At 52.6% G+C, this 26,411-nt stretch overlaps 8 protein-coding genes across 8 annotated transcripts; 5 read left to right on the top strand and 3 right to left on the bottom strand.

The window, feature by feature from the left end:
- Window positions 1-126: 126 nt before the first annotated feature.
- Window positions 127-3,194, top strand: SMAC4_08296 (uncharacterized protein). Its single transcript, XM_066090775.1, has 2 exons — window positions 127-384; window positions 472-3,194. Exons 1-2 carry the CDS (start codon window positions 312-314, stop codon window positions 3,105-3,107), a joined length of 2,709 nt encoding a protein of 902 aa, XP_065947507.1. The 5' UTR covers window positions 127-311; the 3' UTR covers window positions 3,108-3,194.
- Window positions 3,195-4,176: 982 nt separating this feature from the next.
- SMAC4_08297 (uncharacterized protein) lies at window positions 4,177-6,477 on the top strand. The gene is made up of 5 exons (XM_024655418.2): window positions 4,177-4,392; window positions 4,483-4,535; window positions 4,608-4,687; window positions 4,775-5,479; window positions 5,557-6,477. The coding sequence occupies exons 1-5, from the start codon at window positions 4,334-4,336 to the stop codon at window positions 6,172-6,174; spliced, it is 1,515 nt and encodes a 504-aa protein (XP_024511308.1). The 5' UTR covers window positions 4,177-4,333; the 3' UTR covers window positions 6,175-6,477.
- An 800-nt stretch (window positions 6,478-7,277) lies between these two features.
- On the top strand, window positions 7,278-9,503 carry SMAC4_08298 (uncharacterized protein). Its single transcript, XM_024655417.2, has 2 exons — window positions 7,278-7,604; window positions 7,731-9,503. The coding sequence occupies exons 1-2, from the start codon at window positions 7,348-7,350 to the stop codon at window positions 9,343-9,345; spliced, it is 1,872 nt and encodes a 623-aa protein (XP_024511307.1). The 5' UTR covers window positions 7,278-7,347; the 3' UTR covers window positions 9,346-9,503.
- Window positions 9,504-10,243: 740 nt separating this feature from the next.
- Window positions 10,244-15,014, top strand: SMAC4_08299 (uncharacterized protein). The gene is made up of 9 exons (XM_066090776.1): window positions 10,244-11,396; window positions 11,572-11,734; window positions 11,799-11,969; window positions 12,037-12,697; window positions 12,755-13,644; window positions 13,703-13,821; window positions 13,872-13,951; window positions 14,013-14,172; window positions 14,347-15,014. Exons 1-9 carry the CDS (start codon window positions 11,329-11,331, stop codon window positions 14,711-14,713), a joined length of 2,679 nt encoding a protein of 892 aa, XP_065947506.1. The 5' UTR covers window positions 10,244-11,328; the 3' UTR covers window positions 14,714-15,014.
- Window positions 15,015-15,122: 108 nt separating this feature from the next.
- Window positions 15,123-16,205, bottom strand: SMAC4_08300 (uncharacterized protein; the record flags this gene model as incomplete). The annotated part of the gene is made up of 1 exon (XM_003344309.1): window positions 15,123-16,205. One exon carries the CDS (start codon window positions 16,203-16,205, stop codon window positions 15,123-15,125), a length of 1,083 nt encoding a protein of 360 aa, XP_003344357.1.
- Window positions 16,206-17,405: 1,200 nt separating this feature from the next.
- Window positions 17,406-22,004, top strand: SMAC4_08301 (uncharacterized protein; the record flags this gene model as incomplete). Its single annotated transcript, XM_003344310.1, has 2 exons — window positions 17,406-21,439; window positions 21,512-22,004. The coding sequence occupies 2 exons, from the start codon at window positions 17,406-17,408 to the stop codon at window positions 22,002-22,004; spliced, it is 4,527 nt and encodes a 1,508-aa protein (XP_003344358.1).
- Window positions 22,005-23,060: 1,056 nt separating this feature from the next.
- On the bottom strand, window positions 23,061-23,384 carry SMAC4_13992 (uncharacterized protein; the record flags this gene model as incomplete). The annotated part of the gene is made up of 1 exon (XM_066091726.1): window positions 23,061-23,384. The coding sequence occupies one exon, from the start codon at window positions 23,382-23,384 to the stop codon at window positions 23,061-23,063; it is 324 nt and encodes a 107-aa protein (XP_065947505.1).
- Window positions 23,385-23,870: 486 nt separating this feature from the next.
- On the bottom strand, window positions 23,871-25,846 carry SMAC4_08302 (uncharacterized protein; the record flags this gene model as incomplete). The annotated part of the gene is made up of 2 exons (XM_003344311.3): window positions 25,042-25,846; window positions 23,871-24,959 (listed from the first exon to the last, which is right to left on the bottom strand). Exons 1-2 carry the CDS (start codon window positions 25,144-25,146, stop codon window positions 23,871-23,873), a joined length of 1,194 nt encoding a protein of 397 aa, XP_003344359.2. The 5' UTR covers window positions 25,147-25,846.
- Between the last annotated feature and the right edge of the window lie 565 nt (window positions 25,847-26,411).

The raw sequence follows: 26,411 nt of genomic DNA, 5'->3' as shown, positions 1-26,411 counted from the left end.
ACCAAACCATGGGGCCCAAGATTTGAGGACCCACACTTCCCCTCTTGGCGCTTTTGGCCCCGCAGCTACGAAGCTGAATGGATTGTAGGGATCCCTGTACGTTGGAAACCATACCATATTTAGACCCCTGTATCGACCGATAAGCAAAAAAATCCGATAACGACAGCAAGGTCCCAGGAGCACGGTCTCCGAACAGAACAGAACCTACGCAGCATCCCTTCCGTCCTTCGCGACGTTCTTGTGAAGTTCAGCAAATTCTGGAGGTCCTCCCCAACAAACACATCAACTCTTTCGCCCCGACAAATCACAACATGGGACCACCATCTAAGAGGATAAAGGCCCCAAAGCTGCCCGACAACCTTCTTAAGGAGCTCGGCGTAGACGGTAAGCATACTCCATATGCGCCCACACAGCCACTGCCGTTCCTGCCTGGCGATCAGGGTTCTCGGGACAAAGTTCTAACTATCACAGAACGATCTTCCGGAGGTCGCAGAGATAAATTCCAGTCGAGAAAGGATCGTCGCAAAGCAGAGCGAACACAGAAAAAGACCCAGCGTGTCTCGTCCACGAAAAGCTACCATGCCGAACGCGCCGTACCACCGAAAACAACCAAGAAGGTCGAACCAGTATCTACAAAGGAAGCCAAGCCCATTTTGAAGAAGGGTAAGAAACAACTAGTGGAGGAAGAAGAGGATGACGAGGAGGGCTTTAATGAGGCGGACGATATCGATCTGGACGAGGGGGACGACGACAACCTAGACCTTGACGAAGATGAAGACATGGACGATGATGAAGACGAAGAAGAAACAACACAATCCAAACCGAAGTCGCAGCCAAAAATCTCGAAAACCGTCCTGGAACGACTGGCGCAAGACGACAAGGAGATCGCCGACCTCGAAAAGAAGCTCGGTCTCAAGAAGGGACGCAAATCGCTTCCCAAGTCCTTCGAGGAGGACGGTCTTCTTGAGCTGCTAGAAGGCCTCCCTGGCGTAGACGATGAAACAAGTCAGAAGAGGAAGCGAAAGTCGGAAGCGGATGAGTGGCTTGCGGCGAAGAGGAGGAAAGCAGAAGAGGCGGCGATGAAGAAGATGAAAGAAGCCGAACTAGAAGAGGAGGAAGAGGAGGACTCCGAGTTGGACGACGAGGACGATGGCTTGGACGATCTATTAGAAGGCTTGCACTCCGACGACGAAGACGACGATCTTGACGAGAACGAAGACGTGCTCGAGGGTGGTTCCGATGAAGATGGCGAAGACGAAATCTCGGGCGAGGACGAGGATGAAGATGGGTTTGCAGAGTTCGACGAAGACGAAGATGATGACGAAGACGAAGACGAACAAACCGAACAACAGCCGCCAGAACGAGTCCGCGAAAACCCATACGTTGCGCCTACGACAGGGCAGACGGTAGAAAAATACGTGCCGCCATCCAAGCGAGCGGAGGCAGGCTCGGACGCGGAGTTGGTGGCCCGCATTCGCCGTCAAACACAAGGTCTTATCAACAGGATGACCGAGTCAAATCTGTTGTCCATCATTATGGACTTCGAAAAGCTTTACCGCGACAACCCGCGACAACATCTCACGTCAAACATTGTCGATGTCCTACTCATTCAGGTCTGCGAACCAACAACGCTACCTGACACGTTGCTCGTTCTTACCGCTGGTTTTGCTACTGGTATCTTCAAGGTGATCGGCATGGACTTCGGCGCACAACTTATTCAAGAAGTGATTGAGCGATTCGACAAGCACTATGAAGAGGCCAAGGAGGCTGCAAAGGAGCGGCCAGACGTACCAAAACAGACGTCCAACATCATCACTTTCCTATCCGAACTCTACAACTTTCAACTCGTGGGCCCCAACTTGCTTTTCGACTTCATTCGAGTGCTGCTGGGTGATCTGTCGGAGCTGAACGCGGAGCTTTTGCTCAGGATTGTGCGCATTGCCGGCCCGGCCCTTCGACAAGATGACCCTATGTCTCTCAAGGATATTGTTACCCTTATCCGCCCGGCTGTCGCCAAGATTGGAGAGAAGAACCTCAGCGTTAGAACCAAGTTCATGATCGAGACCATCAATGACTTGAAGAACAACAAGATGAAGACGGGACTAGGCGCTTCCGCCGTTCTCACGGAACATACCACCAAGATGAAGAAGCTTCTGGGCACCCTGAAGACCACCAAGACGCCCGAGCCTTTGCGGATGACTCTTGCCGATATTCGCGATGCTGACAAGAAGGGCAAGTGGTGGCTTGTAGGCGCTAGCTGGGCGGGGAAAGATAAGGACGGCGACAAGAAGCCCTTCTCGTCAACTCAGGACGACGTCATCGAGCATAATGTTGACTCGGACGACGAAAGCTTTGTGTTAGAGGATGTCGAGGACATGCCTGACCTCGGAGAACTTGCCAGAGAGAACCAGATGAACACGGACGTGCGCCGGTCCATTTTCGTATCGATAATGTCCGCCACGGATTATGAAGATGCCTACTACCGCATCCTCAAGTTGCGCCTGAACAAGGAGCGACAGAGAGAAATCCCATACGTGATCATCCAGTGCGCCGGCGCCGAGCAGGTCCACAACCCGTACTACACCTTGGTGGCCAAGAAGCTTTGCGGGGATCGCAAAATCCGGTGGGCGTTCCAAGACTCGCTCTGGAAACTGTTCAGGCGTCTCGGAGAGTCCGTGTTTGGCGACGATATCGAGGAAGAGGAGGACGAAGATGCGATGGACATGCGGCGGCTTGTAAACATTGCAAAGCTATTCGGCACCATGGTGGCAGGCGGATCGCTAGGACTGGCGATTCTCAAATGCCTCAACCTCCCTTATCTACAGACCAAGACGCGGGCGCTAGTGGAGATCATGTTGATTACGGTGCTTCTAGAAGCCGGAAAGGGCGGCGACAAGGGCCGGGATGAGGTGATCACATCGGTGTTTGCGGCTGTGGAAGGGGTCCCCGAGCTTGCCAGGGGCCTGCAGTGGTTCATCAAGAAGGTGGTCCGGAAGTCGGATCTCGCGGGAGGAGCGGCCAACACCAAGCTCGTCAAGGAGGGTTGCAAGACGGCCATGGCGGCCTTGGAGCATGCTTTGCTCGCTGCTGAAGGGCTGGTGGAATAGTTTTACGTTGTTGAATACCTGTATACAGATTGGATACCTTGGGGAATAGGAGTACAGTATAATTACCACACATATGCAAAAGGACAAAATGGCTGATGCCTTGACGAAGTTTTATGTGATGATTACAACTAAAGTCTGTTTGATCCGATGTATTTGCCCACCGTTTTTCTACAGCGATTTATTATTTGGGAGGACAGTTGTTGAGTATCGAGAGAGCAGTTCGACTCTGCGGGAAGCACGGAAATATAGTGGTCTGTAAATATCACTCAATGATGTCATTCCGTTTTCCAACGAGGGGATGGGGTCTCTTTTGAGGGTCGCCGGACGGGCGGGACTGTTAACTGTGGACATTGAGGAGGAGACAGAGATGGTTTGAGATGAAATGCCATGTGTTCGGCCGCCATTCCATGTCGTTCTACAACAAACTGAAGGCCTGTAGTCCGATCATACCGGGCTCCTGAGGAGACGGCCAGTGACAGCTCGCTTCGTTATCGATGCTTCTCCAATTTGACAGCGGAGTAAAGAGGGGAGCAAAAGAGGGGATCGACTGGGGAGACTTGAGCAGCCAAGCAATGTCAAATTGTCAAGCACAGGGCAAAAAGGCTAGCGGGAGTGCGAGATGTCAAATTTTCGGAGTCAGCTGCTGGATCCAATGCCAAGCGATATTTGGAATATTGACCAATCATGGGGCGCAACGGTAGACGGTAACGTACCTAAGGAGCACTTGGGGATGCCGGGTTTCGATGAAGCAGTCATGGAGGGCAGCAGTGACAGCGGCGAGAGCGCCCGCAACGGACCTGCCCTGACCGCCCGTCCCGCTTAGCACTGGCATAAGGCAGTAGTGTACGTTGGTGCCTACTTACACTAAATAGCGGTAGCAGGCACTAGGTACCTACTCCGCTCTGCGCTGTCTCGAGTGGGCAAGTTTGGGGACGGGCACGGTGGAAAGCGGGTGCGCTCTGAGGCGATGTGAGCCTCTGACGGGCTGGCAAGCCGAACAAGTGGGACTGGACATTTTTCGCTTCCCGTGAATAGCTTCCGCCTCTCGAATCCCAACAATTGTCTCTCCCGCGGCGTTTTGCAGTTCAGTACACACACTCTCGTCACCTCTCACCATCGAATCGCATTCCCTGCTTTCCCCGGGCATCTCTTCGTAGTGTGCTCGTTCTTTTGAATCTTTCCTGTTTCCCATTTCTAGTTTTTCCATTCAGCACATATCTTTCACCATGCTGTCCCAGAGATTAATAGGCCGTGCTGCCGTCCGGTCCGCCTTCAAGCCCTCGGGGTAAGCTCAGCGTCCCGGTTGCCGGCGGATTCCCCGACACCTTGCCTTCTTATGCGCGTATACTGAGGCTGACCTGACGATTACATACAGCCTCCCTGTCGTCGTCTCTCCCAGGTTGAGGAGGACTTATGCGACCGAGTCTGGTCTGTTTGCCAATATCAAGAGCTGGTTCTCGTCAAAGGATTCTGGTCGGCTGACTGTTGATGTGCCTGTAGAGGAGAAGGATCTCGTCATCATTGGTGGTGGTGTCGCTGGCTATGTTGCTGCCATCAAGGCCGGCCAGGAGGGTCTTAAGGTGCGTCGCATCGCAAATCAACCACACCGCAACACCGGCGAATCATGGCAATATCTGACTCCTATCTCGCATATTTCCTGGATATAGGTCGCCTGTATCGAGAAGCGCGGCACCCTCGGCGGTACCTGCCTGAACGTCGGCTGCATTCCCTCCAAGTCGCTCCTCAATAACTCCCATCTTTACCACCAAATTCTCCACGACTCGAAACACCGCGGTATCGAGGTCGGCGATGTCAAGCTCAACCTCGCCCAGCTCATGAAGGCCAAGGACCAGTCCGTCAGCGGCCTCACCAAGGGTGTTGAGTTCCTCCTCAAGAAGAACGGCGTCGAGTACATCAAGGGCGCCGGCTCTTTCGCCGACGAGCACACCGTCAACGTCAAGCTCAACGACGGCGGCGAGACCTCCGTCAAGGGCAAGAACATCCTTATCGCCACTGGTTCCGAGGTCACCCCCTTCCCCGGTCTTGAGATCGACGAGAAGCGCGTCATCAGCAGCACTGGCGCCATTGCCCTCGAGAAGGTCCCCGAGAAGATGCTCGTCATCGGTGGTGGTATCATTGGTCTTGAGATGGCCTCCGTCTGGTCCCGCCTCGGCGCTCAGGTCACCGTCATCGAGTTCCTCGACCAGATTGGTGGCCCCGGCATGGACCTTGAGGTTGCCAAGTCCATCCAGAAGATCCTGAAGAAGCAGGGCATCAACTTCAAGACCGGCACCAAGGTCGTTTCCGGTGACAAGTCTGGCGAGATCGTCAAGCTTGAGGTTGACTCCGCCAAGGGTGGCAAGCCCGAGACTGTGAGTAGCTTTGGACAGCCCCGCAGATAATATGTTTGTTGATTTTTGGCGCTTTGACTGACATTATGTGAACACAGCTCGAGGGCGATGTCGTCCTTGTCGCTATTGGCCGCCGCCCCTACACCGAGGGTCTCGGCCTCGAGAACATTGGCCTCGAGAAGGATGAGCGCGGCCGCGTCATCATCGACTCCGAGTACCGCACCAAGATCCCCCACATTCGCTGCGTTGGTGATGTCACCTTCGGCCCCATGCTTGCCCACAAGGCTGAGGAGGAGGCCGTCGCTGCCATTGAGTACATCAAGAAGGGTTACGGCCACGTTAACTACGGCTGCATTCCCTCCGTCATGTACACCTTCCCCGAGGTTGCCTGGGTTGGCCAGTCCGAGCAGGAGCTTAAGAAGGCCGGTGTCCCCTACAAGATCGGTACCTTCCCCTTCAGCGCCAACTCCCGCGCCAAGACCAACCTCGACACTGAGGGTATGGTCAAGATGATCGCCGACCCCGAGACCGACCGTCTTCTCGGTGTTCACATCATCGGCCCCAACGCCGGTGAGATGATCGCTGAGGGTACCCTTGCCCTCGAGTACGGTGCTTCTTCCGAGGATATTGCCCGCACCTGCCACGCCCACCCTACCCTCGCCGAGGCTTTCAAGGAGGCTGCCATGGCCACCTACTCCAAGGCTATCCACTTCTAAACAGCTGGAGCTGGCTGGGGTTGGATGTATATGAGCACAAAATAAATGTGCTGTCTGGATTTCTAGCAATGGGAGTATGGAACCGGGATGGGAGGTGTGTACTTGTACTGTAGTCACGGGTTTTCCCCTTAAAAGGTTTAATAGGGGATTTTCACTACGCCATGCTAAATAGACGCCGCTTGCTGGTTGGACTAGGCTGCGTGGCCTTACCGGGCCCTGGCAGGGTTCGAGACTCGATGAATACACGAGATTTAAAAGATACAGAAAAGCTAGTCGCCAAATGGGAAGGCTAGGGGCTGCTGGTTATTTTTATGTTAGCATTGAGTTATAGAGGATTGTGGATTTCTTGGATCACTTTGTCTAGTCTCGGAGCCGGTGTCATTCAACTTCTCAGTCCGCGTAGCAGTCTCGTGAACACCAATCTTCCCTTCCTTCTGGCCTTACTGGTATTGCTTGGCATGACGTTATTCGTATTTTAAACCACTAACTGTAGATCCTAACCCTCTCCAATCTCCAAGTGTTCAAATGTTGGCTGTTATCCTTTGGTCCTTTACCCATGTTCAATAACGTGCAAGCAGCTGATACCTCGAATCACAAGGGTCTAAGAGACTCCACCGACCTGATTGACAAACCAAATTGTGGTTAGTTCCAGATGCAAATGTTGGGGTGGCAAGAACCCCTGGTTCTTCGTCGTCCTTGTGTGGCCCCTATGTGGTGCAGCAAACGCCAAGACGGCCTGGAGCTGGGTGGACGCGCCTTTGTGGACAGCGGTGAGGTTTCCACTCGGTCAACGCCAGTGGCCACCTAGGAATAATCTCATCCAATGTCACCTCGTCCCATGCCCGTTGTTTTGGGTAATGTCCACTGTCCCAGGAACAGCACCCGCATCAGAATACGATCTATCGAACCACCCACCAACCTCTGTGGCCCTATCCGTCCCACCTTCAACGTCCAACCCACCCCCCTCGATACGTACCTAAACTACTAAGATCAACAAGTGCCCTCGGAATTTCTATCAACAAAACCAACCTTGGGTTTCCTGGACTGTTGAGAAGACAACACCACAACCTTTCCCTGTCCACAACCTGAACCGAGACGGCGGGCGTTTTGGTTCATCTTTTATACGCCCTATATTCTTTGTTTACACCACAAAAGCCCCGCGCAAACACAACAATGGCGTCTGAATCTCCACCATCACGCGCCGCTGCCGAGGCTACCGGAACGGCTCAACAGTCGACAGTCAAAACAACTGAGCGGACATACCCACTGATATCTCGCCGTGAGATTGAGGCCTTGATATCTGAGGGACGCCATATTATTATCGTCGACCAATATGTCCTGAAGGTAGACCCTTGGGTCAAATATCACCCTGGTGGTGATAAGGCCATCAAGCACATGATTGGGAGGGATGCGACTGATGAAGTAAATGGGTGCGTAAAACACACAGTATCATGCACCAACTGAGATGGTCCAAATTTCATCCGGTGTACTTTGATTATGAATGATGAAAGAATGAATCGCTGACATTATAATGTGGACTTTTTGGGACGCTATAGACTACACTCCCCAGAAGCAAGAACTCAGATGAACAGGTACAGGGTTGGCAGGATAGAAGGGAGATGGAAGAACTTCTTGCCGCCGATACAAGGAGGCAAGTTCAGGCCGAGAGGAGAGCAAGGAGAAGAGTGGGAAGAGGAATCGCCAGAGACAAGGTCCAAAGCTACAAGCTACGACGAGGATACTAGCTTCCTGTCGTCATCCTATGCGAGTCAGGCCGCCTCTGTCGACTCGGAGAGCTCACGGACCCCTTCACCGGCCCCATCCCCGGTGTTTGATGGAGATGCGGCTCCGGAGACGAACGAGCTCCGCGCCCGTACTAACGCTCGGTCGAAGTCGGCTGTGAGCCGATCCGACTCATTCACCTCGATCTCCTCCGTTGAGGATGAGAAGCCCACTGCCAAGCGCGTCAACAATGGCCCTAGGGATGGTATGGCCCATCTCGACGCCCTAACGAGGCAAGAGATCAGACTCGATCTCGACAAGTACCCTCCCCTTGACGAGGAGACCCAAGATACCGTCATCCGAAAGTATCGTCAACTTCATGAGCGCATCAAGGCCGAAGGACTCTATGACTGCAACTACGTTGCTTATGCCATCGAGGGGTTCCGCTATACCCTCCTCTTCACCGGCTGTCTTCTGTTTCTGAAATGGGGTTGGTACGTTCCTAGCGCCTTCTGTCTTGGCTCCTTCTGGCATCAGTTGGTCTTTACTGCTCACGACGCGGGTCACATGGGTATCACGCACCATTTCCACGTCGACACTGTCATTGGTATAATCATTGCCGACTTCATCGGTGGTCTGAGTCTGGGCTGGTGGAAGCGCAACCATAACGTGCACCACATCATCACCAACAGCCCCGAGCACGATCCGGATATCGAACATCTGCCCTTCTTCGCCATCTCGCACCGTTTCTTCACCAACCTGCGGTCCACCTACTACGACCGTGTCATGGAGTACGACATGGCTGCCAAATTCTTCGTCTCCCTCCAGCACTACCTCTACTACATCGTCATGATGTTCGCCCGCCTGAACCTCTATCGTCTCTCGTGGGAGTACCTTCTCAAGGGCCAGGCACCCAAGCACGGTCCTGCGTGGTGGCACCGACATCTCGAGCTTGCCGGCCAGGTCTTTTTCTGGTACTGGTTCGGATACGGGATCATGTACAAGGCGATCGACGGCAACTGGAACCGCTTCATTTTCTTTATGATCTCCCACGCGGTTACCAGCCCGCTGCACGTGCAAATCACGCTTTCTCACTTCGCCATGTCAACCTCTGACCTGGGCCCCCACGAGTCCTTCCCGCAGCGCATGCTGCGCACGACCATGGACGTCGACTGCCCGGAGTGGCTGGACTTCTTCCACGGCGGCCTCCAGTTCCAGGCTATTCACCACTTATACCCGCGCATTCCTAGGCACAACCTCCGCAAGACGCAGAAGCTGGTCCAGGAGTTTTGCGACGATGTCGGCATCCCCTATGCGCTGTACGGATTCGTGGAAGGAAACAAGCATGTCATTGGAAGACTGGCAGATGTGGCTAGGCAGGCGGCTATTTTGAAGAAGTGCCAGCAGACTATTGTCGATGGCAGCATTGGGCATTCTCATGCTCACTAATGAGGTGCTTCTGGCATAGCGAGATGTATTAGATACGGGAAATCCATGGACGGGAATGGTGGCCAGAGGCGGGAGACAAGGCACAACTTGAGGCGGCTACAATGCCTCGTATTTATGTGTCAAAAAATCAGAAGCATGCTGTATTAAAAAGGTTTTCTTCTTTTTTCCTATCGTGTAGAAAGCATGACCAAAATCAGACAGTCACTTGATCCTTGTGGTTTCGTATCCAAAGACTCCTAAATAGCTAGACCACTCGGAGATGTCACCACGTCTGAATTTCCTTTGATTCAAACTGTAAATGACACCGGTTTGGGAAGCTTTTCCGTGAGCTTCCTCCTCTTTGTGATCACTTTAAGCTATCCGAACGGAATGTTTGGAGCAGCACAATGACGAGCTATCAGGAAGCGGTGGTGACACGAAGCTGTAATCATTCGGGCGTGTAACAAAAAAAAGGCGAAAACTATGCATGTGAGCATGAAAGGATGGAATAGTCCCGATAGGTAGATGTCGAGAAAAGAGGCATAGCTTGTGGAAGTAAGAACATGACGCGGCGTTGGAGTTGGAGTTGGAAGAGGATGGGTGGATGGGTGGTAATCCAGCAGTCCTGCGGCCCAGGTAAAGAGGAAGGAAAGAGCCCTTATCGAAGTTGGGGTGCGGCACCACTGCAGTGGGTAGGCACGTATAACCGCGTATGTACCTGTACGGCCTGTTACTTACCTTACCCCGCACATTAAAGATGAACTGAATAGGTCACGAGAACCATCATCTTCCTTATCTCGAGCTTATGTATGGTCCAACGACGAATATTGGCATTCTTGGTGGTTTCGACTGCTCGAAGCACCTCGCTTGCGTTTACTTATATCATATATTGTATAGTAGAACTATAGTAGAGAGGTATCTCATTGAGACGATAAATGCGCCTGGGCAAAGTTGCCATCTTGTGCCGAGGATGGGCTCCAATCAGACGACTACATGTTGTATTCCGTAATAGGTCGTACACATACGTAACATACGTATCAACAGCCTGCCATCAGGGTGCCCGGTACAATACTGCACTGCCCTCCACTGTTACCTTCTGCATGTAATTTACTTTTACCTACGTGTTTAAGGTAAGTAAGCAGCACGTCCAACAGTCAAGCGCGGCTAACATGAACCACGACGTCACTGACACTTTCTGCCTGGAGTATTATTTATTATCATCGGGCATCTTCGCCCCTCTTTGAGCAAGATTGAAGGTCGGTATTGCTAGTACGAGTTCCGTCGGTTTGGAGACATTTAGGACGGCAAGAAAGGCTGCCGCTAAAGAGCACGGATAGGTACAGAGAGGTACACTTACCTTAGCTATAGGCAGGACAAGTGTTCAGGCGCGCGTCAGTCACCAGCGAGCCTGACGAACACCTCCTCCTCCTCTACCTACCCATCCATTTCTTGATCCATCCATCCCGCATCCCGCATCCCGTTGAGCCAAAAGCTTGGGAAAGCGTTTGCAGATCGTCGCATTCACATCAACCTTATAACCGTGCATTGGATCTGCATCAACACACCTACCTATTCACCTTTTATCTTTTCCATTTCCATATTACCGGATTACCTAGAGGCTCCTAGGCTCCACTCTGCGCCGCAACACCATCCAACTTCACCCAGCTTCTCGTGCTAGGACGTCGAGGGCGTACACGATACAGACGACTCAGGCAGGACCAAAGATCGAGCGGTCAGACCAAGTCGGTGACAGGTTGGACTAGCACGGCAGCGCCATCCATCTTTGACATATAGCCACTTGCTGGAGGTATGCTGGTTGGAACCCCGTCGGCCTTTCCCTGACCACTGTTATCCCGTCAACCACCGGCGCACACGGCCGACATAACCGTCCTTCCTGTCCTGTCTCGGTCGCTAACGGGGTCTGGAGCATAGCAGCATGTGCTCGAGTCACCAGGTCTAGATTATTGATCAATAAGAGCACGCCCGACGAGACCCTTCTGAGCCATGGACGCGAACATTCAGCGCTTCCTCAATGACAAGCTATATGATAAGCGCAAGATCGGGGCACTCGAGTATGTCTTGTTTCCCCTGCTTCTCCGTCATCACCGCCTTCCTCCACTTTGCCATTCCGTGGATTGATATGGCCTCGCCTCCCGGTTCCGCAGGCCAGTCTTCTCACGGTGTTGACCTTTCATGGATACTCTTTATCGATCGAGACCCTAGACTTACACAAGTTCGCTCTGCCAGCCTGGAGCGTACCATACGTGAGCTGATCGCCGCCAAGGACTATGCCAAAATCGAAGCTATCCTCGATCAGCTTTGCAACGACTACGCGTATGCTGTTCATCAACCTCATGCACGCAACGGTGGCTTGATAGGCCTGGCTGCCGCCGCAATAGCACTCGGCCCGGTAGGTTGACATCCGTCCCCGTTAGCATATCAAACTGCCCCATTCCCTTACTCACTCTTCCAAGCAGGAGCTTCCCAAGTACCTCGAGCTCATTGTTCCTCCTGTCCTTGCTTGCTTCACGGACCAGGATGCCCGGGTAAGATATTATGCATGTGAGGCTATGTACAACATAGCCAAGGTGGCCAAGGGTGAAATTTTGGTCTACTTTAACTATATTTTCGATGCCCTATGCAAAGTAAGTCAAAATCGGGCCGTCCGTTCTCCAGCACCATGTTACTTACATATTCATCCACGGCACCTAGTTGGGCGCCGACTCCGAGCTCTCTGTCAAAAACGGCGCCGAGCTTTTGGATCGCCTAGTTAAAGATATTGTATCGGAATCGGCCGCGACCTATGTTTCAGTGCTACAGCAGCCTCAGGACTTCGACGGAGACGATAAGAACGCCAACGACGAACAACTAGACTTGCCCACTGCCTTCTCCTTGCAAAAATTCATCCCCCTGCTGCGGGAGCGCATCTTCGCCCTGAATCCCTTCAGCAGAACCTTCTTAGTCGGTTGGATTACTCTGCTGGACTCGATTCCCGATCTTGAGCTTGTCACCTACCTGCCTGAATTCCTTGGGGGACTTTTGCGTTTTCTTAGTGACTCCAACCGAGACGTCCATGTTGCTACTCAGGGTTGCTTGGACAAGTTCCTGGCTGAGATCAAACGCATCGCTCAAGTCAAGAAGGGAATAACCGAGAGCAAGAGGTCCAGAGAGGCGGCAAGGCGAAGCAGAAAAGACTCGATCGGTAGCGGTGGTGGCCGGCCCCTTGAGGATGGGGACGAGGTCGACTCCATTACGGCAAACGAGGACGACGATGATGTTAGCAGCGAGGATGACTGGGTTCCCGGGCAGGACGTACAAATCAACTACAAGGCCATCCTGGAGATACTAACAGCCACTCTCGATTCGCCCTTAGGTATGTCTACCTCTCACCCTCGGACCAGTCGCCAGAAAAATCTGATGGATTTTCCAGAAGAGGACGGACTTCTAGAATCGCTACGCTGGATCGTTGAATTCCTCGAAATCTGCCCGGAAGAAGTATTGCCATTTACGCCCAAGATACTGGCACATTTGCTGCCGGCTATGGCTAGCGGGGTTGAATCGATTCGCCAAGCCGCCGCCAGAGTCAATAACTCGCTGATGGACTACGTGGTTTCTCTTTCTGACGAAGCAGATCTTGTATCCGCCCCACCGGCTTCCATTGAGCGACTGAACGGAAATGCGAGCAATCGTGCGTCTTTGTCTAGTTCACGAGACCTCGACCTCCGCAGTCCGACACCAGCTCAGTCGAGGCCACCTGAACGAGCCCCTACTCCGGCAGTCGCGCCTCAGCCAACACCTCAGCCAACACCTCAAGCTGACCTAGACTATGTTGCTGCCGTGAACTCACTGACACTGTTGTTCCTGAACGATCACGAGGCTACCCGTGTTGCTGCCCTGACATGGTTGATCATGCTGCACCGAAAAGCGCCCAGAAAAGTGTTGGCTTTCAACGATGGGACTTTCCCAGCCTTGCTCAAGACCCTTTCCGACCCTGCAGAAGCAGTCGTTACCAAGGATTTGCAGCTTCTCTCCCAAATTTCGAGAAACAGTGAAGACGACTATTTCTCCAACTTCATGGTTAACCTACTGCAGTTATTTTCGACCGACAGAAAGCTTCTAGAGACGAGGGGCAACCTCATAATCCGACAACTTTGCACAAGTCTCAGCGCCGAGCGGATCTACAGAACATTGGCTGATTGTATCGAAAAGGAAGAGGACGTCGAGTTCGCGAGTATAATGGTGCAAAACCTCAACAACAATCTCATTACCGCCCCTGAACTAGCGGAGTTGCGGAAGCGGCTCAGGAACCTCGAGACAAAGGTAGGAAATCATCGTCGCGTTCTGTAAAGCCTTCAAATATGACGCTGACAACTGTTAGGATGGTCAAACGTTCTTTGTAGCGCTTTTCCGATCATGGTGTTACAATGCAGTAGCAACTTTCTCGCTCTGCCTGCTAGCACAAGCCTACGAACAGGCTTACAATCTCTTGCAGATATTGTGTGCATTTCCCTGGCTCTCTGTATTTTACGCTGCTAACTAGCTCATAGTGCCGAGCTTGAGATGACGGTCAACATGCTCATCCAGATCGACAAGCTGGTTCAACTACTGGAGTCGCCGGTTTTCACTTGTACCTTTTCCTTCCAGTACCCCTCCTTTACACCTATTGACAGCTAGCTAACAATGACCAGATCTTCGTTTGCAACTACTCGAGCCGGAAAAATACCCACACCTGTACAAGTGTCTCTACGGACTTTTGATGCTTCTACCGCAATCATCGGCCTTTGCGGCCCTGAAAAACCGCCTCAACAGCGTCAGCTCGATCGGCTATCTCCATATTGCGCCTAGACCGTATGTCAACTCTGCCACTGGGAATGGTGTTAGTGGAGGAGGCGCCCATTTGTCTCACCCGCGACATGGCTCAGTCGCCGAGGCGCTTGTCGGCTCCCCCTCTTCAACACCGCTACCGTCCCCAAGCCGTAAATGCACTTCAGGAATCGATACTCACATGTTGTTGACCCGCAGCACTGCTACTACACCAAGTGCGTCCACATTTGACCGCCCCAATCGACTTAAGGGAAGAGACGACAGCATCATCCGCTGGACTGAACTGCTAGAGAAATTCCGATCAGTCCAGGAACGTGCCAGGCGCCTTCAACGCGGAGATACAGACGACGCTTCGTCGGCGTTGAGTGATCTGAGGATAGGAGGAGGCGAGGCCGCAATGGATGCCAAGGGCACCGGCAGGGAAGGAGCAGGAGGGCGGGCGCCTCCTGTTCCGGCAAAGGATCCGCCGGTGGCTGCGCCTCCGACAAAAACCCGAACACTCGGAAGGCCATTTGGAAGACTGGGAGGGGCAGTGGCAGGAAGAGGCAAGCGAGCCCAGCAATGATTACCTACTTTCTGAATTTGATGTTCTGCTTTTGTTGGTTCTACACGTTATTGGTTTCGTGGCTTTGGCATGCATGCGTTGTTTCAAGCTTTTTTCTGTGGCATTTGATAACAGCTGACTAGAGCAGACACCATGCTCGCGTGTAATATAATGGAGACGCCCGACGACGATACGGAGGTGGAAACACCGGACTGGAGAGATGACACAAGTGAGCCCGGCTTTATATACATGAAGAGAAGGTAGGCTCTGGTCTGAGAAGGAACACGAAAGAGGTGGTATAAGTGAGAAGGGTGTGAGGCCAGAGTATGTTGCGTGATGGAGGGTTAAAATAATCATCGGGTTTTCATCAAAGTAACCGAAAAATCCAAACACCATGGCATTCTCCCTCTTTCATTGTTGCGAATTGCCATTATCCCCGTCCACGGATCTCTTTCTCCGGTGACAACCCCCCTTCAACTAACCCTTCAAACGCCTCATCCCTCCTACTCGTCAACGATCTCAACTCTTCCCTCAACCCCTCCAACTCCCGTCTCGCTTGCTCTGTATCAGGCGGCAACCCTTGAAACGGCTGGAGCTGAACATCCAATTCTTGCTTGCGCCTCAACAACTCCAAATAAGCCTCCTGTTCCCTTCGCACCTGCTCAACCGTCATCATGCCTTCTCCTCCTCCTCCTCCCTCCTCGCCAACAGCACCACCCTCACTTTCAGCAACGGCGACAACACTTGCCAAGTTCGCCACCCTGTCCGTCAACTGCGGCAACGTCTGTCCCGTCAGCGTTTTAATCCGTCGCTGCACTTCCAGATTTTCCTTTGCTAACCCGGCAACCGGGCTGTAACCTTGGTCCTTTCGCAGCTGAAAGAGTAACTTGTCGATGGAGGCTGTGGCGCGGGTGATGTGCGAGTTGACCAAGTCCAGTCGCTGTTGTGTCTGTTCGAGGTTGTTGAGCTCAGTTGAAAGCGAGAGGAGAGAGGAGGCAAGGTGGAGGGGGTCGGCTCGGGAGGGGGGCAGGGAGAGGGTTTGCGAGAGGGATGAGAGGGACGTTAGCGCTTCCTTGCCGGAAGGGGTGAGGGAGGAGGAGAGGGAAGTTAGGATTGCGGTTTTTGCCTCTTGGTAAGTCTCGGCCGCTGACGTTGACGTTGACGTTGAAGTCAAGGGATCTTCTTGTGCAGCAACGGTCTGGTCAGCAGGAGAGGAGGTCGCAGTATTATTGTTGGTATTGTTTAGTTTCGCCAAAGCAGCAGATTCCAGGTCGGCGATCTGCTGGCGAGAATCATCGGCTGCTTCGTTGGCGGCGGCTAGGGCCAGGAGAGCCTTGAGAGTGTCTGGGTCTCGCTCGAAGGAGGGCACTTTGATATGTGCTGGTAGGGGCGCGTATTTGGAAAGAAGCCAGGAGTCGATGTAGGACCAGTCTTTGGCGGTGGAGGCGGCGGCGCGGGCGACGGAGGGGGAAAAGATCACGGGCGGCGCGGAGGGGGGCAGGTGGGTGGACATTGTCAGGATGGTTTGTATAGTTTGTATAGAGAGTGTGTGAAGTAAATGTATTATTTTCCTGATCCTTCCTGGGGGCGAGGCCTTGGCTGTTTTTTTTTTTGTTTCTCCTGTTTTGGTTCTTTTGTTTTGTTCAGGGGTTTGTTTGTTCTGTTGATGGGGTGACGGGAGATATCGTTGGAGGATGTGGGTAGCGATGAGACCTCATTCGGTTGGTGCGGGCCCTTCCAGTCTTTCTCTTCAGTTGAGTTATGTCGAGGTCTACATCAACGTGTTTTAATTCGAGCTGTCTGTTTCGATGACCGTCGAATCCAGTCAACTACCACTTGGGAAGTTTTCAGTTAACTGAAGTGCCCGCCTGCCACCTTCGCATGTTGTTCTTGCTTGTCCACTGCTACTGGATTGGGTTGCCTGTGAATATCGTAGGGGCAGCCGCGATGCTATTGAGCAATGATGGCCATGCGGCGGTTTATAGCAACAGCAGCGAAGGAGGTTGGTAGTTTGATATAATACGAAAATCCTCAGAGCATTGCGCTCTCGGTGGCTAGTTGAAAAAAAAATAAAAAATCAGCCAAGAGCAAGTTTATTAGTCCAAGTGGTTGTTGTGGGCATGCGCCGACAGCAATTGTTTGTTTGTATACTTGTATGACATGGAACTGCCCATGGTTGTAGCGTAGCTCCAGGGTAGGTAACGAAAAAGGCGCCGTCAAATCGCTTGGGCACCAAGGAAGGTTCAAACACTTTGCTGGTGCGTGCGAAGGTTCGTCCGGTTGGCCAAGACTGTCGCAAGTAAACAAAAAGCTGCGCTGGCCATGCAGGGGCCACTGTCGCAACGCGCTTTCACTGCAGGAAGCGCTGTACCGCACCTGAGCGTGAAGTGTAATTCTACCATCCCGCCAAATGCCATGCCAAACCATGTCCTGAATTTTGTCTTTACGATTCATCGCTTTTTACAACCTGCTTGCGTCGTGTCTTTCATTCATCAGCGAGGACGTCCGGTTGCCTCTGGTAGCTGAGTTGCGTCAAGCAGCAGTAACAAGAACAACAACAATAACGAATACATCTCACGACCTCAACCATCATCATCACGACCACCGCCCACCATAGCCACTACTCCCCCAACTACCACAACAATCAGACCATCTATGAGGAATACATACCCAACAGAGAACACGACATTGTTACCTAAGGCCTGCCGCCAAAATGGTCCAGCCGGGCGTCGAGGGCCTGGGCACGCCGCGCACTGCCATCGGCGACGCGACTTTTCTCGACCGCCAACCCGACTTTGACTTGTCGCAAGAGCTCTCCTTCCACTCGCCCTCTAAAGATGCAAACATTGCCCAGCAACTCCGAAATGGCAACCGACCGAACCTTTCGACACCACGGGGCGCCCCTGCTCCCCGTGCTCCCTTCACGAACCGGCGCAATGTCCAAGCCAACGGCAACATCAATGTGGGCGGTCCAGAATTCACACCCCTCCTCAAATCAGCCACGAGAAACAGTGCAAGGCGCCTGCCCGGCAAGGAGAATGGCCGGACGACACCGAATTTCTTGGAGAGGATAGACGAGGACATCACGCCGTTGCCCAAGCTCAACACCTCAGTATACAGCTCCTACACACCTCTACCAAACGATGCGACCGTTTCCAGTACAGAAGTGACGACACCAATCACCATAAGGCGGCGAGGAGGCGATAAGGGCCCTCTGGCTGCCGGCAATCAACTGTCACTGCGCGAGCAAGAGAATGTTGTCAACAAGATAGAGAAGGAAAACTTCGGTTTGAAGCTCAAGATTCACTTCCTGGAAGAGGCGCTTCGAAAGGCAGGGCCGGGGTTCAGCGAGGCTGCGCTCAAGGAGAATACTGAGCTCAAGGTTGACAAGGCTACCATGCAGCGGGACCTCCAGCGCTACAAGAAGACCCTTACCTCCGCCGAGAAGGAACTCGAGAAGTATCGAGCCCAGATGATGGAATTGCAAGAGAAGGCGACCAAGAAATTCTCAGACGGGAATCAGCTTGCCGAACTAGAGCGCTTGCGGCAGTTGGTGGAGGAAAAGGAGGCCGAGATACGACGCCTTCAACAACTACTCGAGCATGGCCAGGGCCAGGGCCAGGACCAGAACGAGAAGCTTGAAGAGCTACAGGAGCATATCGCCGACTTGGAGCATGATATTCGACAAAAGGACCTAACCATCGACGAACATGAGGAAGAGGTAGAGGAGCTGAGGGAAAAGGCCGCTGAGTTTGAGGAGCAACTAAAAGAGGCTCAAGAACGGATCGCCGAGTTGGAGGAGAAAGAGGACAAGGCACCATCCAGCGAAGCGCTACAAGAGGCCCGGGAAACCATCGAGGATCTTCAACACGAAATTAGGCGTCTTGAGCAGCAATTAGACGACATCAAGGATAAGGCGGAAGAGGCCATCACACAGAAGGAGAGGGCGGAGGCGAACTTGCAAGAATTGCAGAACGAGATGGCAAACAAGTCGGTCATGACCAAGGGCCTTTCACGACAGGTCGAGGAAAAGGTTGCCCGCCTCCAAAGCGAACTCGAAAATTCCCGACAAGAGTGCCTGACGATAGCACAACAGCGCGATGCGCAGTCCGCCGAAGTTGAGAACCTCAAGTCGACCCTTCGCCAGGTGCAGCAGGAGCGACAATCACTCGAGCAAACTCGCGCATCCATGGCAGCTAGGCTGGAACGGGGGCAGGCGCAACTCGATCAGCTTTCCAGCGAAAAGCAACTCTTGCAGGAGCGCCACGATGCCATGGCGAACGAATCTGCCTCTTTGCGGCGCGAAATGTCCGGTTTGCAGACTGCAGTCTCAGCGCTCGAACTTAATATGGAACGTGAACGGCAGAATGCGCTTAACATTGAGCAGAACATTCGGGCACAGTACAAGGACGAGATGGTCCGTCTAAATAACCATACTCTCGGTGTCGAACAGAACCTACGGGCCCAATACGCGGAGGAGATGAAGCGTCTGAACAACGAAATCTCCGATCTTCAGGCCGAATGCCGCGAAAAGGATAATCTGTACGATAACGACAGTGAGAAGTGGGAAGCTGAGCGTCGACAACTGCAAGCGGAGCTGAGCAGGGCCCAAGAGCGGGCTTCTGGCCTCCAAATGTCACTTGATCAGCTACAGCAGTTAGAAGGGAACCTTTCCAACAAGGAGGCAAGGATGCAGCAGGCTCTCCAGCTAGAAAATGAGCGGCACAAGAGGGAAGAGGAACTTCTGAGCCGGCAGATCCAAGAACTGCAACAGAACCTTCAGTCTCGTCAGCAAATGCTAGAGGATCTTCGAAAGGAAATGCGCCAAGTGCAAGACCAACACCGCCAGACCCAGCTCGATTACCAAGCACAGACGGACAAGGTTGCGGCGCTGGAGGATGAAGTAGAGGTCCTGCAGGCTGCTCTGGATGAGGAGTCTGAGAGAGCCGATCAGGATCTCGAACAAGTGCAAAAAGAATGCGACGATCTCAAGCAGAAACTTGCTTCCGCCCAGGCCACATCGAATGGTACTAGAGCTTCGATGAATGCCTTGGGTGCCAATGCCCAGCCGTACAATGAAAATGCAGCGAGTTTGAAACTTCAGCTGGCGGATGCCAGTGAGAATCTGGCTCGGATTACGAGAGAAAAGAAATTGCTGCAAGAACGGTATAACAATCTCGACGCCGAGGCTCGCTCCCTGAGGATAAACCTATCTCACACCACGGCCGAACGTGACGAGTTAGAGGCGGAACTTCAGCAACATAAGGACCAAGGTCCTGACCAGGATACATTCCAACTTGACCAGGAGAAGCTTAACTTGCGCTCCGCGAAGACAAGGCTGGACAATGAAGTCCGTAGGTTAAGAGAAGAGAACCGGTCTCTTCTTGAACAACAACGCAACATGCAGAAGTCTCTCGAGGGGGAGATCGAGAAGGCCTCTGCTGAGGAAGAGCGCCTCAGCCAAGAAATTCTTCAGCTCCAGGCCAAGGTTCACGATTCGTCATCATCGGCGCCGGGAGAACTGGTGACAGCTCGCCGAACCATTCGCGAACTTGAGCGCCGCATTGCAGAGCTTGAGACACAGAAGGCCACTTCTTCTTTGTTCCCTAACCTTGGCGGAGCTGAAGGCAATCACGAAATTTCCCTCCTCCAGCGTGACCTTACTGCTGCAAGGAAGAAGGAGATTGAGCTTCTTCAACGCGAGGCCGCCCAAAAAGAGACCATCAAGTTGCTCAAGCGACAGATCGCCGAGCTGGAGCGCAGGGTCCACGAAGCCACAATCAGCAAGCTTGCAGTATCTCCTTTATCCTCCCACGGCGGCTCCGCCCAGAAGAACGAGATCTCGGAACTTCGGCACCAACTGACCACAGCCCACCAGTCTATTTACGACTTGAAGAAAGCCCTCCGCGAAGCTGAGCGCAAGGCCAGTGCTTCCGCGGAAGAGATTCAACGGCAGTTTGAAGATCTTGAAGACGAGAAGATGGAGCTCGAGCAGCTTCTTGACGAAGCGCAAATTGCCGCCGAAGAGGCCCAACAGGCACATGAACAGGCTCTCAAGAAATACAAAGAGCGGGGCGAGAAGTACAAGCGCGAACGCAATGAGCTCGTGGCAGCTTCCCTTGAAGACCAGAAGCAGCGGGCTAATAAGCTTGGCAAGCACCACGCAGCTGATCTCGACAACAGCCTCCTAAGCGACATGTCTATGTCACTCGAAGAGCGTCGCGACCTGCATGGCATGCTGAAGGAGTCACAACTTGCTGCCGATAAGCTCGACCGCGAGGTGAGGGAGCAGCGTGAGGCACTCGAGGAGATGATGGCCATTGAGGTCGCGTTGCGCAAGAAGCTCGAGCGGGCGCGAAGCGAACGAGCTGCATACAGGGCTAGTGCGGAGAGGCTACACCGAGATGTCAAGACGCTTACATATGAAAAGGAGAAGGCTGTCAGAGAGGCTGAGATGGTGGTCAATGAGGCTGTTGAGGAGATCGCAAAGGCTAAGGGCCACGATCTAAAGGCACTGGTGTACACCCGGTCCAAGGCTAAGATTGCTGATGGAGCGTTTGACGCGGACACGGAAGCTATCATCCGCGCGGCTGAGGCGGCGGAGAGGAGGCACGAGAAGGAGATCAGAGGATTGGTAATGCAAATGGAGTGGATGAAGGCATGCTGGGATCGCGAAGCAAGGTTGAGAAAGGATGCAGCGTTCGCCAAGAGGTATCTGACGTTGGAGGTTCAGATCCGCGATGCTTGGTATGCCACCTCCCCCCCTTCCCTTCTTTTCGATGCACGACACAAATCAACTAACCTGACTCCTCACCACAGCAACAAGGCAGATCTAGCAATCATCAACCGGATCCGCGCCGAACTGAGCACCAACAACAACCCTACATCCCGCAAAGCCCTCGGCCAACTGTCTTCCGTCAAGAAGACCCAACAGCACCACGGCCTTCTCTCACCCCCGCTGAGCTCGAAGAAACAACAACCAAGACCTGCCCCGAGCAAGCTCCTCAAGAAGGCACTCACAGCTGTTCGGTTCATCGTCCGGATGCGAATCGAGGCCAAGAAGTTTGCCGAGAACGACAAAGTGCGCCAGCGCCTTGCCGATTGTGTGGAGGAGATGGAGCGCGAAGATCGTATCCGTCAAATGCGCGATCAGTGGAGGGCGAATCAGGCCGGGCCCTCAGGTTCTGGGGGGAAAGGTGGCAAGGGCGGTAGCCATGTCCATGAAATTCTAGGGAAGGGCAAAGGGAAACAGAAGAGTAGTGGCAGCAGTAGCAGACGGGATCTCTTGATGATGAGAGGGGGTGCTATTTGACCATGGTCATTACATGATACTTTAAAGGGAAGAAGGAGAAAAGGGGAGGATCGAAGCAACGAACTGAACGACCAAAGTTCATGATAAGGTTTTGTTTGGTAAGTTGTCAAGAGGAGTTTGGTTGCTTGTATGGGAGAAACACGGACGGCATCATGGTTATGGTTATGGAGTACCAAACGGCAATTGCATGGATGGCAAAGGACTTTCTTGAGTGGCACCCTTCTTTCCGAACTTGATTCATGTATATCATATTGGTTATTGTTGTTTGTTGAGTCTCACAATGGTCTCTTCTGGGCGTTTACTACGGATGATGCTGGCGGGATTTGTATAAACACGTCGAAGAGGCGTCGTGGGGGCTGTTTGTTTCCCAACTTACTTTGCTTTCCATTATACTTGCTGTATATTTTGACAATGTGAAAGACCTCCGGCATAGCTTGCTCATGTCCTTGTCGCGGCTTTTTTCTTTCACTTTGCCAGTCACTCATCGCGTGCTGTTTTGAGAGGGAATGAATGGTGTTTCAAGAGGAAGGAATGGACAGCGGAACTTTTATATTCAATCAGACAGCGTAGGCTGATTGTGGATCTCGACTTAGATGAAAAGCCTTTTCCGATACCTTGTCGTACCCGTCGTCGAGGAACTCTGCAGCACCATACGGGAATCATAACCACGACCGCGTCTCACTGACGCTGCAGGTTTTCACTTTGCTTTGTGTCATAAATTATGAACGTAAGTGGAATTCATCACTGGATCTGTACGGGGGCATGGGTCACCGATTTATTCGAAGCTCGCCAGGACTGTGTGACCATAGGCTATATATCATTGGTCAACCACGTTGATGATGACGCGTAAATGTGATAGCTGCGCCGCAATATTAACCCTCACGCGTCGTACCTTACTTTTTTCGTCTGCACTACAAACTCAGGGGAAGTGCTGACGCAAAGGGAATACAAACAACACAAGTTCAACCAGCTGGTATAACGAAGAAGACAGGATGGGAGAGACTGAATTAACCCACTGTTTTAGCAAAACAACTGGGCCAGTATTTGAATTTCGCTCTACACAACACCGCATTCCCAATTTGTCTCGTGTTCCCCCGATATGTTCATCATATATCCAATGACGCCGCGGTGGAACAATGTGCCCTGGATAATTATTCCGACACAGCACGTCCCTGAAGACGGAGACAGGATATTTTTGACTTCTGATCTCCCAGCTTTTCGTACCTCATAAATGTCGTCGCCCCTCCCAACCATGGTTTTCAGTTCGAAAACCCCAAACCGACCCCGCTGGTGAACAAGCCAGCAAACTTGAAGAAAGCAAGAAAACAGGATGACAAACAAAAGGCACCCAACGCCCGTGGTATAGACAAACAACTCCATCCAATCTTGCGTCAATTTTTTGGTCGTTCATAATAAAGCACACTCTAGGGTTATAACCCCCTTTGGCCTCTTCATCGGTCCTCACTTGACTCGTGTCGAATCGACGTCACCACTGCAACTTTACGCTGCTGACGAAGCGGGTGACGAAGTGACTGATGGAGAGAACCAAGAAGAGTCTAGGGGTCGTAACAAAAACGTAAACTCCAAAGCTCCAGGCAAAACTCAGATCAGGACCTGCAAAAGTTGCGGGCCCGATGCTAACTAGGTATGAAAAAAAGGGGGGAATAAGAAGAAAGAGAAGCACTCGCCGGCATTCCCAAGAGGTATCATGGAACCAACAAAGGAGGACTATGCTACCAAGAGCGTAGATGACCCAACGTGTGATGTAATGGTATTTTTTTTCGTCAAACAAAAGTGGGGAATCGGACAGTAGCGGAAAGCAAACCAAGAGAAGAGGGGATAAAAAGAGATTCGTAAACATCAAGGCTATTCATCAAACGTGAGACGCCTCCGTGAAACGCTGAGCGGCGTCTTAGCCATTGGCGTCTTCCAAGGCTTCTGCGCCGGACTAGGCGTCATGTGAACGAAGTCGGAAAAGTCGAAGCCAAAGCCAGGAGTATTGGGGAACGGATTTCCGCCTCCAGGTGTCGTCATCATGGACGAGGGCAACGCCAACCTGTTGCTGCTAAGAAGGCCCAAGTGCTTCTGCGGTGGAGTCGATGGCGGTTCCATTAGAAGGTGGTGATTGTGGGCAACATGATTGTTACTATCGAATCGCCTCTTGGTCGGACGGGCCGGAGACGGCGAGGCTGCCAGATAGAGAAGCAAATCCGCACCCTCCTCGTTTGTCTTTTCTTGGGGTTGTTGACCCCCCATCGATGTATTTGTTCCCAAAGGCCGGCGAATGGTGGGCAAGGGGTGTTTATTTTCCTTCTTCCTTCCGCCGAGGACGTTGCGAGTGCGCATCGGCGGCGTCCTTGGCGGCGATACCCGCACGTGAGAGTGTGCAAACGAGTGTATGGGGGCGTCGTCTTCGTCGTCTGAGTGATTGGCACCGTAGCCAGGCGAGGCCAGAACCTTGCTCATCTGTCTCGAGGTATCAAACAAGGCCACGTTGGGGCCTGTCGAGGTAGTAAAATGACGTTGTCGTTGAGGTTTCAAGGGTGATGACTGGGCCAGGTCGTGGTGGTCTTTCCAGGAGGCGTGGCTGCCGTGCGTGAAGGAACGGTGAGCGGTGGGTGACTGGCGGAACCGTTTGCTTGGACTCGACATGCTTTGGTCGTACTCGAAGGATGCCAGATACGAGCGCTTGCGGTGACCTGAGGTACCGTTGCTGGATCCGATGGCATCGGAGAAAACGGGAGCCTTCAGTGGTGAGCTCATCAGGCCTCGTGTGGGGTATGGAAGATCGGAAGCGCTGGAGGAGGAGTCGGACAGGACATCGCCGTCTTGAAGCCTGCTTCGACGCAGCTCTTTTTCGAACCGGGGCTCGATGCTGTCGAGGGTAAGGTCTTCGAGGCCATGTTTTGTCTTGAACTGAGCGAGGGCGAGGCGGTTCTGTAGTCTTCTGACCATCTGGCAGGAGGAAAGGAGGGTTACCAACTAGCCTCTTGGAAGCTTATGATGCAATGGGAGGAGGTGGAGGAGGATGACATACCCTACTAATTTCCACCCTCTTGAGCACCCTATCAGCCACGACTTCTATCTCATGCTGTTGTTTCTTTAACGGCGACGACATGGTCCTTTGATCCGAGAGGGCCATGCGCGATGCGGAGTGCCGTCTTTTGCGGAGAAGTGACGCTGCAGTATCTGGTGGCGAGCAATTGCAGGTGGGACTTGTAAAGAGATTGCAGGTCTGGGGATGGGTTGGGAGGACGGGCTGGATGGTCAGTGGTCCCTGGTGAGGGAGGACTGACTGGCGCCTAGCTCAACGCAGCGGCAGGGCAGCTTCACACGGACACATGGAAGATGCAGCCAGGAGCTGTGCAACGCAGCAGTATCCGTACCAATCTGTCACCTCAATAACCAAACAGCCTCAAGGGAGGAGGAGCCGACTGACGGGAGCTTGGGAAGGGAGTGCCTGTCTGGCGTCGAGAAGGATCGAGGTGCGAGATGCGAGGTGGGAGGTGATTCCCTCTTGTGGTGGCTGCGGAGAAAGGAGCTACGTGTGCAATGGAAGGAAATGGATGGTATCAGACTGATGGACTTAGGCCTTTACTTTCCCCCCAAAAGTAAAAGGTCTTGCATCAGGCTACCAGGGAGGCTGCGCCGAAAGAAGAAGTGAGGAATTGGTTGTCGGGGAGGCCAAGGGACAAGGGATCCGTTCGATCCAATGTCCAGGTCAACAGCACGATGGAAGGTAAGGAAACTAGAGACGGGACGGAGGTGATTACCATGTCAAGTGTCAAGACTCGGACACTCACTCAGCTTGGCTCCTACAACAAATTCACCCGACATTCCTGCGCAGTGAAAAGTGGACCCCGGAGGTACCTCGTTATCGACAATCTACGCAGAGGTTACCCTGCAGTTGCATGCCGTTTGCCTCTAGTGTGCAATAGCATCATGTACCTTGAACCTGTTCCAATTGGGACCCACAATGACCCATTCATTGCTGGATCTAAACCAATGGCAGGCAGTTCCATCAAGCTTAAACCGTCATTTAAACTTGCTATTTAAGGTTAGGTAGGCACTTTACTACTGCGAAGTATTCCTCTGTTGCTGTTGATAGGTATTGGAAGGCACAGCCATCGATTGCTCTAGACCTTGTTAACATTGTGCTCTAATTTGCACTTACGAAATTGTGACTTTTAAAGCACACAAATGTGTGCATATCGTGTTAGTTTCTGCAAGCTATCAACGTTAGATGAAGAAGTTGGGCGGCCGAGCAACGAGGGCTCCATCTAAATCATGTGTCGGCAAGAGCCTTCTAGTCCGTCCATTGTAAACCTTTATCACCAACCTATTGTGTTAAAGAGTGCCTGACATCAGGGTTTCTATATCGTGGACAGTTCATTCAAGAACCTTTGA

Source organism: Sordaria macrospora, chromosome 6 (assembly GCF_033870435.1).
Source record: "Sordaria macrospora chromosome 6, complete sequence".
Lineage (NCBI taxonomy): Eukaryota > Fungi > Ascomycota > Sordariomycetes > Sordariales > Sordariaceae > Sordaria > Sordaria macrospora.
The sequence above is the reverse complement of the archived record's forward strand: the minus strand, read 5'-3'. Positions and strand labels throughout refer to the sequence as shown.